Source organism: Stegastes partitus, unplaced genomic scaffold (assembly GCF_000690725.1).
Source record: "Stegastes partitus isolate 25-593 unplaced genomic scaffold, Stegastes_partitus-1.0.2 Scaffold36, whole genome shotgun sequence".
Lineage (NCBI taxonomy): Eukaryota > Metazoa > Chordata > Actinopteri > Pomacentridae > Stegastes > Stegastes partitus.
The window spans coordinates 905,294-918,307 of record NW_007577767.1 but is presented as its reverse complement, the minus strand read 5'-3'; the positions used below and the strand labels follow the sequence as shown (position 1 = coordinate 918,307).

The 13,014-nt window shown below is 39.6% G+C and overlaps 1 protein-coding gene across 1 annotated transcript; it reads right to left on the bottom strand.

Moving 5' to 3' along the window:
• Positions 1-1,298: 1,298 nt before the first annotated feature.
• Positions 1,299-12,473, bottom strand: kcnk5a (potassium channel, subfamily K, member 5a). The gene is made up of 5 exons (XM_008302279.1): positions 12,031-12,473; positions 5,300-5,411; positions 4,838-5,004; positions 4,556-4,724; positions 1,299-4,443 (listed from the first exon to the last, which is right to left on the bottom strand). The coding sequence occupies exons 1-5, from the start codon at positions 12,214-12,216 to the stop codon at positions 3,479-3,481; spliced, it is 1,599 nt and encodes a 532-aa protein (XP_008300501.1). The 5' UTR covers positions 12,217-12,473; the 3' UTR covers positions 1,299-3,478.
• Between the last annotated feature and the right edge of the window lie 541 nt (positions 12,474-13,014).

Sequence of the window (13,014 nt, the reverse complement as noted above, 5' to 3'; positions counted from 1 at the left end):
GACCTACTTTCTTTTGAAATTCAGGTCACGGACAGATGTCCTTCAGAACTTACTAATATAATTCAGAACTCATTGTTCCATCAAACTGTCCTGTCCTAGATGCTGCAACACAGGCCCAACTACTACAAGCACCATATTTATATATGGGATAAGGTTCTTACAAAGAAGTGTGTGTTTTCCTTTCTCCAAACAAAATGCTTCTCATATAAATCACAATGTTCTATTTTGGTCTCATCCATCTACAAAACATTTCTCCCGTAGCCATCCACGTGATCTTTGGTAAACTGCAGACAGGCAGCAATATTCTTTTCAGGAGAGCAGCCTTGCTGTGCACAGCACTGTGGATGTCCTGAGGGTGAACTAACAAACATTAACATTAGTCAATGCGAGAGAGGCCTTCAGCTGCTTATAGGTTACTCCAGGCTCCTCTGTGACTTTGCAGACTATTGCTGTTGCTCTGAGAGGGATCTTTGTTGGTCAACTATTTCTGGAGAGAATAACAGTAGTTTTGAACTTCCTCCATTTGTACAGCCTTACTGTGGACTTCAAACCCTTTACAGATGATTTTGTGACATTTTCCAGCATAATGAGCACTGACAGCTCGTTTTCTGAAGTCCTCAGAAAAAACCTTTGTGATATGATACACGTCCACAAACATGTTGTCAGGATCACACTTTGACAGATGCCTGTTCTTTAAGTAAATCAGGACACACACTCACACCTGATTCTCTTTCAAATGTCACCTTTAGTTTAAGTACAAGTCCTTAAAAGTTCCAAACTTTTGCAACTCACAGGTATGTAATATTGGATGACTTTCCTCATTAAATAAAGGGCAGAGTGTAATACCTTTGGCTCATTTTTTAAAATTAGGTTATATTTCTTTACTTGTAGGACTTGTATGAAAATTTGATAGAATGTTTGACATTTCTGCAAAAATATAGGACTGACAAACTTTAAACATACATTTAAGTATATTTTATATGTTCTCCAGCATTTGTTGTCCTCCTAAAACTCATAAAACATAATTTTCTACTTGTAATGTTTCTATTAGTCAGATTCTAACACTAGATCTGACCATATTTAGTGTTACATTAGCAGTCCACCTGCCCCAGGAGATGAAATGCATTCTGTCTGTTAAAGCTTTAAAAACATTGTGGGGTGCATTCATGTTCTGTGAATACAAGTCCACCATTGTTGTGACTTGTTTGCAGAGAGATTTAGAATCCTACAAGAAATTACAGAATTTATATTAAAACGTCATGTATTTAATATAATGAAATGATAACCAAACACAAAAGTTTTATTAAATGTTTATTTTACACGAAATATACAGTTTTGTTTGAAATTCATATACAAACCTTTACAAACATGAATAATTTATTCATAAAAAAAGACAACTAAAACTGTACAGAGAACTGTTCTGGAGTTTTTTTTTAAACACAATGGAGCAACAATAAAACTTCAGACTATGGCCTAAACCTGTCTAACCTGTTCTTAGTTAATTATCTAGAGACATGCTTGAAATTCAGTCACAAGTACCATGGTTGCATAACAATGCTGCACCAACACAACCAGGAAAACCAGAGAAAATGAAAGAGGATTGTTAACATACAATAAAGTGGTGGCCCTGTGATGACACATAAAAAAAGGGAGAACAAAGGAAGAAAGGAGAAGGGAAAATAAAAACACCCAGTGTGAAGGACTACAGCTTTTCAGAGTCACTGTAAATACATTCAATAGATGTTACACTGTATTGTATTTCTCCTCTCAAGGCTATGACTCGATAGTTGTAAGGCAGAGAGAAGAATAGGTTTGTGCACTTTGTCTATTCACAAAAAAACCCTGCAAACATTGGATTATTTACAGTATACTGTCTGTGGATTTGGCTGGATTAAGACGACTGGTTTTAAATTCCAAGTAGCCCTTTGTGACACTGCATCACTGTGATTTTACTACTCAAAGTAACACAGTTTCAAGTTTTTGTGTGCAAGTTAACATGTGCAAAAGGCAGTGAGATAGCAATGTAAATGAAGGCCCTTAAAAAAAAGAGAGAGAGAGAGAGGGATTGAAAAGTATTGGACAATCGGGTTACAGCTGGACATGAAGCAAAAGGGGAAACTACACAAATACGGCAGACTTGGTCTCATGACCGAAACATACGTCAAGAGAGAATCGATTTGTCACAAGTTAACCTTGGCTGCCTGTCATAAGCAGTACTTCAGTCATTCAAGCCTGGTGCAAGCCCCCAGAAAGCAAACAAGAGTAGCAAGGCCGTGTCCTGGGCAGAGCTGTGTTTGAAGCTACTGATGGGCTTTCAGCCAATATTTACATTGCAAATACTATCAAGTGAAAGGGTGCTAAAGAGACAGAAAGTAAGAATGTTGTTGCCGTGAAAAAAACGCTACCATTATCCACAGACATTGCAAAGGGCTGAGGTCACAGATCTGACAACTGGAGCAGTCAGCAGTAAAACATAACCATAAGAAATGTGTTTATAAAACCAGTTTACGTGTATTCAGAGAGGCACCTACTGTATGTAACAATACATACAGCATTAAAAAAAAAAAACCTCAGGAAAGGTGTGTACCAATCAAACCCCCCCAAAACCCAACTTAGTCTATAGTGTCTCTTTGCTCATAAGTCTGTTTACTCTCAGTTGATTCTAGGACTCAGATTTTAATATTCGCTGATTCCTTATGCAGTCACTACTCTAGTCAAAAATAAATCGACAACAAATCATCAAGGACTTTACAATAATGTACAAATGAAATACCAAAGGAAAAAAGAAAAAGGAAAAAGGAGAAAGCCCTTAACCTCCTTCATTTCTTTAAGACAAACGCTTGGCTCAGGTTTTAAAAGGACAATCTGCACTAGTATGGACTTTCATCTGTCCTCATTTGGTGGAATTGTGCAATGGGAGACATATAAACCCATGTAGCACTGAATAAAAGCTACCATGCCCTTCATTTTAATAAATATTATAAAAACACCAATATGGTGAACATAAATAGATGAAACTACAGGAAATCCAACTAATTTCCACACAGAATTTCTCATGAGCCTATGAGTAGAAAATACACACTCATAGACAATTTTTTGTTCACACATGACAATAAAATACATGGAATATAGTTTTTCAAACTGTATATAAAAAGTGAGACATAAACAGAGCAGACATTAAATACTCACAGGGCTACATGTCATACTCTGTAGTCCATATTCCCCAAGATGAAGGAAACCCTTTGTTCAAGACTTTACAAGAACACTCAATTCTTGTAAGCCAAAATGATGGGGATTAACAGAACACTGATTTTAAATTTGATCTTGGTTTTGCAGTCTCATTATTAGACCCTCAAAGTGCAATGGGACTTTTGATATCCTTTTAAATGATTCACATTAGAATACATATACTTCAATGCTAGACAACAACAGAGGACCAGGGAGATGTGTTAACTTGACATAGGTCAACTCTGACATCTCAAGATTCTGTATTGTCTTCCTTTGCATATTCCTCCACAAGTTTCTCATAGGAATGGCTGTGCTCAGAATCATCACTAGTGAAAACAGATCCTTCAGATTCAGAACTCTGCTCCTCTTTGGAGTCTGTTTCAATGTTTTCATCACATGTAGTAATGGATATTTTTGCTTTAGAATCATCATCATCGCCATCATCATCGTCATCCTCCTCCTCCAACTCCTCCAGATTATTGCTGAGAAAGTTTTCCTCATCAATAAAAGTAATGTTTGCATTTTGGATTGTTAGAGGATGGTACTCTTTAAATTCCCATGTCCTACGACCACCTGCTCCACACTCTCCCACGCCTCCATTCTCGAGGTCAATGTCCTTGTCAAGTTGGTTCTCATACATTGGGTCCTGATCAAGTTCTAGGTCACCCTCTACATGGTCGTCTGTTAGCAGCAAACCATTGTCTGAGCCGAGGAGGTAGTTCTTGGACTTTGAAAAAGCAACAGTGACACGGTCACTGAAACTATAGCGTCTCTTTTGGCGTGGTGAGCGGTCCAAGCTAAGGATGGTATGACCATTATACACAGGAGCATCATTGCAACTCTTGGAACGACCCATCTCTTTGGATTTATTGATGGTGTTGCCAGAGCCACATTTGGTGCTGCCATCTTTTTTGGAGCCAATCTGCTTTATCAAGTCATTATAGCCTTCCTGCTTCTTGGACAAGAAGCTGAAAATGTTGACATCATTTGGAGTGGGAGACAAACGAAGGGCAGCTTTGTGAGACTCTTTGTAGTGTCGAAGCTCATCAAGGGATAGCTTGCGCAGCTTGCGGCGTTTCTTCAGTGCCTTGTGAGCTTCAATTACCATCCGTACTTTCCAGTTGAAGAACAAAGAAAGCCAGGCCAACCCCAGATAAATCCAGACTTCCACAAAGTAACGGTACAAAGTTGGATATTCTTTATTTGGTTCCACACCTGCAAGGACAAAGAATATTGCAAGTAAGTTCGAAGTTCTGAACAGAACCAAGCGGTGTCTTTTCATTTTTGCTCGAGTTAAGAAATTAAAAGCAAATATTCCTCAGCATACCTGCTACCAAGTCCCCAAAACCAATTGTGGTCAAGGTGACGAATGAGAAGTACAAGCCTTCAACATATGTCCAACCCTCCTGAGACATAAACACAAAAGGTGGGAGGACTAAATGGACCAGCACACCCCAGAGGAGAAAGATGGCTGTGCAGGTAAATTGAGCTTTTCTCTGCAAAAGAAAAAAACCAATACAAACAGGTTACTTGAGGTCAACAAAAGATGCAGGTACTTTACCCAAAAATGGGGTAACAAAATTAAAAAAATAAAATAAGATCAACTTACCAGTGAAAAGCCTTTTTTGGTTAAATACTGGCCCAGGTGCTTGGCTCTGCCACCAAAGAACTTGCCCAGCTCACTGATCCAGGTAAGACATAAAGGCACACCAAACAGCCCGTAGAAGATGCAAAACATACGGCCTGCCGAGGTTTTTGGGGCAATGTTTCCATATCCTTTAAAACACATTAAAAAAAAAAAAGGTGAGTTTAAGGAGTATAGTACAGTTAGTACAATTAAGTGGATAAAACTTTTCAATTCGGCTGTACAATATGAAGATGTGCCATGCTATCAAAGAGGAAACTACAAAACTATATCATCTTTAGTTTAGTACTTTTTTGCAAACTACAGTAACATTACCAAATCTCAGTTTTCCTTCATTTTCAAAAAGGCTTGAAATAACAAGTACACAAATGTGTCTTTTCCCATCAGGAGCAGATCTGTCACTGCTGAACCTCCAAAAGCACTTACCAATAGTAGTGATAACAGTGGCGGCAAAGATAACAGCATTTGGCCAGTTCCAGTTGTTGAACGTCTTACTGCCTGTGATAGTCACTCCTTGGCCTGCAGCATCTGACACCACCTGACGACAAAGAAAATAAAAACTACAGCTTAGAAAAGGCTGGAATTCACCTTTAGGAGAAAGAATGATAAAACAATAGATGGATACTATCAGTTTGCAATCATAAGAAGGTCCAATGAGTTAAGCACAACGAACACAGGAAGTTTGTCATGTGTAAACTCCATTTCTTTGACCACATCCTTCCTGTGATATGTTGATGGTATCTCCAGTAGCACTGATGAGCTGAAACGACACTCATGCACCCTGGAGATTTGCCTTTAACCTGAGGGCTTTATAGTTCCAGCCACTGCTTACTTTGCAAGAGAAACAGGAAGGCAAGTGCTTTATCCCTAAACAGCAATTTCATAATCACATGAGGATGCATGGCTTCAAAAGGCCAGGTAGTTCTGACGTAGTGATCCTCTTTATGCTTGTTTTTCCTTTTCCCAAGATCAAAAGTTTCACAGAATATGAACAATACTAAATATAGTTTTTAAAAAAAACAACAAAGTCCTTAACAACCTTGAGCAAGACATACATTGGCTTGGTCTTGGAATGATGGTTTAATGTTGAAATCCAGAGGAGGAGACAAAAAAACGCTTAATCAATCATTCTCAACCATATGTGTCCTTGTGCAGCCACAACAAAAACTGAATTACCCCTCTTGGGAATCAGCAAACACCCGGCCATGTGTGCTGGGACAATACGCTACCCCATACTCTTTCTCCCAGTGTGCTGGAAGGAGGGGGGCAAATGTGCAGGCATTGGCAAAATTCACAAAAGCTCTAAAATACTGGAAGATGCTTGGCTCTTTAATAATAACAGGTCTGTGGCAGTTGTGCTCTGTAATTACCAGAGCAAGGGGAGGCCATTCTTTTGTCTTCTGAAACAACACAGTTCCTCCGTTGGGCTTCAGGATGACAGCAGTGACGACCAAGTTTGTGTTTAAATCCATGACTAGAAATTAAAAAGTGAAACCTCACTTATTTAGTGTTGGCTTACGCACTTTTGCCAGTCCCTCTGACAGACCACAGCGTCTGTAATGACTGGTTATATTTCTATGCATGTGGTACTTACTGGCCATGTTTGAGCTAAAATCTTATTTAGATTAAACTGATTACAGGAACCTTCGACAGCCAGTAACTGTATGTATATCTGATGACCAGGCTAAGCAGTTAAGCTCCATTCACCATCACTGCAGTGTAAAAAAAGGTTATACATAGGAAGCAATGTGTGCAAAGTAGTTTTGGAGCTTAGGGTGTTTCTGTACAAATCGTTAAAACACTCCCTGACACAGGCATGGACACCACAGCAGACTGTGTCAAAACAAAAGCAGTTTACTTTGGTAACTTGGCCTGTACTAATGGAAAGTGATAAGGTGTTTACAATAATGCAGCTGCACAACTTTCATGCAAGGAAAGTAGGTATTTAGAACTTAAAATGACAAGATAAACAATCATGATTCACAGATTCCTCTGCTGGGACCAATGTGAAATTTTATCCCACAAGTTTGAGTTGTTGAGGTTTGTCTGTGCTGTGGAAAACAGATGTTTAGTTTGTGCGTCATGTCTGTGGTCTGTGTGTGTGTTCAGCTCTGCACCTTATTCGAACCTAATAAGGGTGATCTGAACATGTTCACAGTCTGTCTGCCAGATAAAAACTGCTGAAGTTTGAAACGTGCAAAACTGCTGATTCACCGGACTATGATGAGGGTTAGGAAAGCTAAATCATGAAAGTGAGAACCATACTCTCAGTGTATGCCACTCAAACAGAGGACATGACCTTTAAATGAGGGCAGGCTTTAGAGGTTAACATGTTCACATTTAAATCACATTTTAAAATATCTTGCGTTGGTACTGCTGAATTGTGCCGACTTTCACCAACACAGGCTGGACAAACAGTAATCAGTGAAGCTGGTCTACAAGGAGTCACTGAACACGCGCTCCCAGGACATAAGTTTCTAAAAGGCTAAAAGGTCAGCCACTGGTCACAAATGACCCTGAGAACAAGGCAAGAAGCACAGACAGAGAAGAAGAAAGATAAGACACTCTGTATCACAGTAGGCCCAAACCAGTTCTAGAGGAAGTTGCTAAACTGGCTAAATTACTGGACAACTGGACGCTAATCTACAGCCACCAATGCACTCTTCTTGTCTTCTTGGACTGTTTTTGACTGGATGAAACTGAGTTTTCGAAGAAGAGTTCATTAAACCTAACACTGCACTGCAAAAACTAACTGACCACAGGAAATCAAGTATCTTCAGAAAATGCTTCTCTGACACTCTTTCTGGAAATGCCAAAGTTTATACTGCAAAATAAAAAAAGGAAAACAATCTAAAGTAATCCAGTTGTCTTGGTAAAGAAATGTTTTGATTACATGGATGTTGAGAAAAACAGCATTTTGCCACGAGACACACCTAGTGCCTGAGAAGTCATCCAGGAAGGAAAAATGTCTGAATTACTTTGTTAAAAACAATGAAACCACAGACATGAGTAGTTTTGTGCTGGTCATTAATAATGAACTTCACCCCGACCAGCCTTTCTAAACCAATGTCATCTTCTGTCAACATGAAGAACTTAATGTAAGCACTGTCAGTTATACTGGATTTAAATGCAACTTATTATAAAAATAAACTAGTATTTGGATTGCAACTAACAAACATTTTCACTGTCGATTAATGTGTTGATTATTTTCTTCATTAATAAATGTCAAAAGTTGTGCCAAATGTAAATAAATTGAATCACAGAATCTTGCATACTTTTTCTTTGAGTGACTATCAAAACAGTTGATAACCAACTGATCATTGCTGCAGTTCTAGCTCTAGAGCTACATTAAAACACAAATATTATACTCAGGCGTAAAAGCCACTAACTGTAAACGGACCAACAGCATCTGAGAAGATGTTTTGTCTATAAACAAAGTTTGATATGATATGCATTACATTGTCATTCATATCGTGCATTAAAATATGGCACCACAAAAAGCAGCCTAGCCATTATACTCGTCACACATTTGCCACACTCATTCAGTTAAGGATTCATTTGCTTTTGTGGAAGTGAAAATATTGCCAAACTGCAGATTAGGCAGTTTGCCACTGCACTGCTCTGATAACTCATAGAACAGTAAAACCCACAATGACAAACTCCAAGCGTTATCAGGACAGCTGGCGGCCCAGCATACCACTCCAGTTCCTTGGTGTTTTTCCACTTAACACAGAAACAGCTGCTTGTAACAATAAAGTCCCTTGAAGTGGATGGGTTTCAAACAATGCATCTGGGAAACAAACGTGAGATTTGACTGCGCTGAATTAAAATACAACACAAAGTGTGGGAAATAAAACTGCAAGATATGAACACTATGAAAAGGTGTGTGACGTTATTAGTTTCTGCTGCCCAGCACACAACACATTTTCACAAATAAGAATTTATAAGAAACTAATTAAAGACAAAGCACAGACAACTTTAGTCCAGCCCTTTCTGGATTTGATAAATACATAAAAGGAGCACGCCATAAAACTGTATTCAAGCTGTAAAAGTAAAAGGATTCTTACATCCTACATCTGTTAAGCAGTGACTACTACACCACTAACAGATTTGTGAGTGGTTGCTTTAAACTAGGCTGTTAATATTATATGAAACAGTGAGACTACACACGGCATTGTTCATTTATCCTCTAGTTTCTTTCTAAGTTGATCAATATAAAGTAAATTAAACTCAGATGAAACTCAGATGGTCTGGGTTTGAGAGCCAACTTGGCCAACCTTCTGCAGAGTGTTGAATGGTTGCAACTGACAGATATTTTGACTTGTCACAATAGGTTTATTAATGATGGCTGCATTCCACTTAGTAGAGGTCCTGCCTTTCTGCATGCTGGTTCACTCCCACAGCTTATGGGAACACCTGATGGAATCATCATAAATACACATGTGCTTTCCCAACAGTGTCAATTCAAAACGTCTGCCTCACTTTAATGCTAACTGACAACGTAAGCTGTAAAATGTAATTCTTAAATCATTTCTTAGACCCAAACCCCTGACATTAAAATGTTACCTTCCATTACCTCAGTGTGATTTATTTATTTTTTATTACACTTTCTAAAAGGGGGGGGAAAAAAAGAACTTGGAAATTCCAAGCCAGTGACCCACTAAAGGCACCCCAGGCACATGACAAAGTTAACTGTCCCTGAAAACAGTGGGCTACTTTATTCTTTTATTCTGGCCACGCAAACGTGATCTTCAAGTCATGTGCAACACGAATTAAGAGACAGATTTTCGCAAAGGGTGACTTTAGAATGAAACTGTTATTTTCAAATACAACAGTGGCAGCAACTTTTTTTTTTTTTTGCAGCACCGGCAACAGTAGAAAACTTGTCCGACTGAGTCTTTACAAAATTTGACTTAAATATTCTGGCACCAGGTACAGTTTATGCCAATGCAAAGGTTCAATGCTTCATGGTCTACTGCATTAAGAACAAATAGATTTGGAAATTAATTGGAGCAACGAAGAGGAAATTTAATAAAATGACTTATTTATAGCAAAATATATTATTACAGTTATCTTTTATAATTTGGAATTACCTTTTTTGATAGATTAAAGCCATTTGCAGCATTTGTTAAGTTACACAGACATTTGCTTGTTTAACAGTACATGCATACATGCAGAGTTTACAGTAGCACGTGCTATGCCATAAACTTGATAATGCATTCTCCTCTTGACTATGTCACAGTGCCTCTGGGCAATGCTGAAACACAGAACTCACTGCTTACACTTTATACCACAAACACAGCATTCAAAGCGTTGAATTTGTATTTGCCGGAGTGATAATGTCCACCTCTCCAACCCCCCACTGAACTTTTATTACAGCTTCTCAAGAGCCAACATGGATGGGCCATAAACCCAATCTGTAAACTGTGACCACTTCAAGGGTGCTATAGTTAATAGTAAACTCCTTGTTAATAAAACAGAGAAGACTAACTTTTACAAGGCTTCTCTTGTTAAGCTTGCTTATATATATTTTAACAGTTAACAACTCGAGCAAAGTTTCCGTAATGGAAATCTAATAGAATCTCTGCTGCTTACACAAGTCCGGTTGATGAAAGGCAACTCACGGGTGATATGTTGTATATTTCTCGGTTTAAAGACACAAGCTGCAATTGCTTTGCAGCAGGTGTCTTGGAAAAAATGCTAGTATGTGTCTGTCCTTACAGGGCAAAACAACTGGCTGTGTGGTTGGGGAAAGGGTCAGGAAGGGAAACATGCCATTTAATATGATCTTTTGAAAGTGCTGCAGAACCCCACAGATGGCATTTTGTTGTCTCTGTCCCCCAGAGAGAACTTAGGAGCAGGAAATGTTTCGGTTTCAGTTGAGTGGCCTCTGAGAGTCCATTCTCACCCCCACCCCACCCCCAAAAATGCTGCCTTCTCAGCAAGTTAACAGCAGAAACTGCCAACGAGAAATTTCCAAAATCTCTTAACCAACTACACTCAAAAGCAGATTTGGTCATTTCAGGGACTGAGTGTTACAGAGTGCCATGAAATGGGGGTGGTGCATGGGCATACTCCTTTGTGTCCCCCAAACACAAAAGGGAGAGGCAGAAGGAAGCAAAAGGAGGGGGTGGGGGGGATAATAAATCTCCCTAATACTGGGCCCAAAAAGGGGCACAGGTTGAGACATGTTTCTGGTCATACTTGCAAGTGCAAAATGCAGAAAACAGCTTTGCATTAATGTCTGATATCTTGTCCTGACAGATATGAAACATGGTCAGTGTTATTAGTGCAGAAAAGGACTCCTCTTGCATGGCATGTTGAATATAGCAGGCAAAGCACATGAGGCCCCTTTTCAGCAGTCTTCTTTCTAGCTGGAAGACTTCTCCCTGATATGCTAAAATCAAATTGTTGTCATGCTCAAATCTCTCAGACAAACAAAAAGAATCAAAGTCATAAACCTCTCTCAACTCAAGGAGGTGAACAAACACCATGTCATGGGGCAAACACTTGTAAAAATCACTCAAGTGTTGACTTACTTTGTGTTCTTTCTGAAACCACAGAGGTCAAATGCACCAGTTCTACTACTGATTAAGAAAGTGGCATTTTAACAAGAAGTTAGCAATGGAACACCACGTACTGCAGCTTAAGACTGCAGGTTGGCCCTCCAATCCCGCTGTCACATAATCGCTGCACTAAACAGATAGTCTGTCAAAGTTTACTGCAGCCAACTAACGTGGCAGGTAATAAAATAATTATCATAAGTCCTGCATACAAAGGCGCCACCAAAGATAGGAGATAAAGACACGCATAGCAGAGTTTTACAACAATTGTCAACATGACAACTGACTAATTTTAGGCCCTAAGGCTGCTAAACTGGCCTAGTAGAGTGGGTGTGTTGACCCACACAGATGAACCAAACACTGACAGCATCTCATTCCTCAGCAGTTGTTTGGTGAAAAGCTTCCAGAACAGCTGATGTTCATTAAGCCCTCATGTGTCACTCCTTCCAAGTTGGAGGCAGCACAATATTAAACACAGGTCAGGTGATTCACTTAGAAATCATCTTCACGTGGACTAAAATAGGCATGAAGCCACTTGTGGGCTACATTACAGAAATGCAAACTGAAAAATTACATTTAAGAACATGTTCATACCTCTAATATTTTGTCCAAATCATCTTTCGACAGACAGGGATAGTCCTCAAGTATTTTATCCTTCTTGGCACTATACTGCTTTGCAGCCAGCTTCCAATTGGGCTCCTCCAGGACTTGAAAAATTGCCGCCCCAATGGACAGGTAAAAAATAATGGCAGAAGTCAACAAGGGGCCTTTATCTACCATACTTATGAACAATGACTCAACTTGGAGAGCGCGGGATAGGGGAAAAAGAGAGAGAAAGGAGGGGGTAGATAACAACAATACCCGGAGTTATGCGGGGCTCATTCTCAGCAAGTCTGGAGGCTCACAAAATGTCTCTTCGTCCGCGCGAGGGCTCACAAAACAGAGAGGAACGTGCCGCAGCTGGCAGCATTGGGCTCGCGACATAACAGTGGAAAAGGCCCGAGAAAGGTGAGCGCGCGTGCAACCGCAATAGTAATCTCTCCACGTGCGGGGCCAGAAGAAGAGTGGCTGCTGAAGTAGTGAGCGGAGCGGAGCAGGGGAGTGGAGAGGAGAGGAGGTCCGCCCACAGCACCGCCAGGAGAGACTCCCAGGTCTGCCCTCTTCCCTTTCTCACTTTTCTTTATCTTTTTCTGCTTTCTTTTCTTTAGCGTTTTTTTTTTTTTTTGCATTATGGCTACAGGTGCACAGCTGCAGACACGTTAGAAGTCGGCTAAATGCGACACTTGTGTCCGAACAAGTTTCACAAGTTTCCAATATTTTTCTAAACGGTGTCCCTGAACCAATTGAAAGTACTTGTAATTTAACATAGTTGTAACTTTCTTTACGTTCAGGAATTTGCTTGAAGCAAACTTACTGTAGGCTCAATTACACTACAAAAATAATTAGCTTTACACTGTTAATTTTTAAACTACATTTTGTAGCTAAGTAAGATGCTCCAGTGCCTCTACTAGCCCAGTGAACTGACTTATTTCAGGGGAAATCATGAATCGAAATGAGATATGCATTCGCAAAAAGGCA

Excerpts from the sequence above, each read along its gene's own strand:
- kcnk5a (XM_008302279.1), bottom strand. The coding sequence starts at position 12,216 with ATGGTAGATAAAGGCCCCTTGTTGACTTCTGCCATTATTTTTTACCTG. Across the intron at positions 5,412-12,030 it reads ATTTGGACAAAATATTAGAG|GTGGTGTCAGATGCTGCAGG; the intron begins GTATGAACATGT and ends CTTTGTCGTCAG. Across the intron at positions 4,725-4,837 it reads CCAAAAAAGGCTTTTCACTG|AGAAAAGCTCAATTTACCTG; the intron begins GTAAGTTGATCT and ends TTTCTTTTGCAG.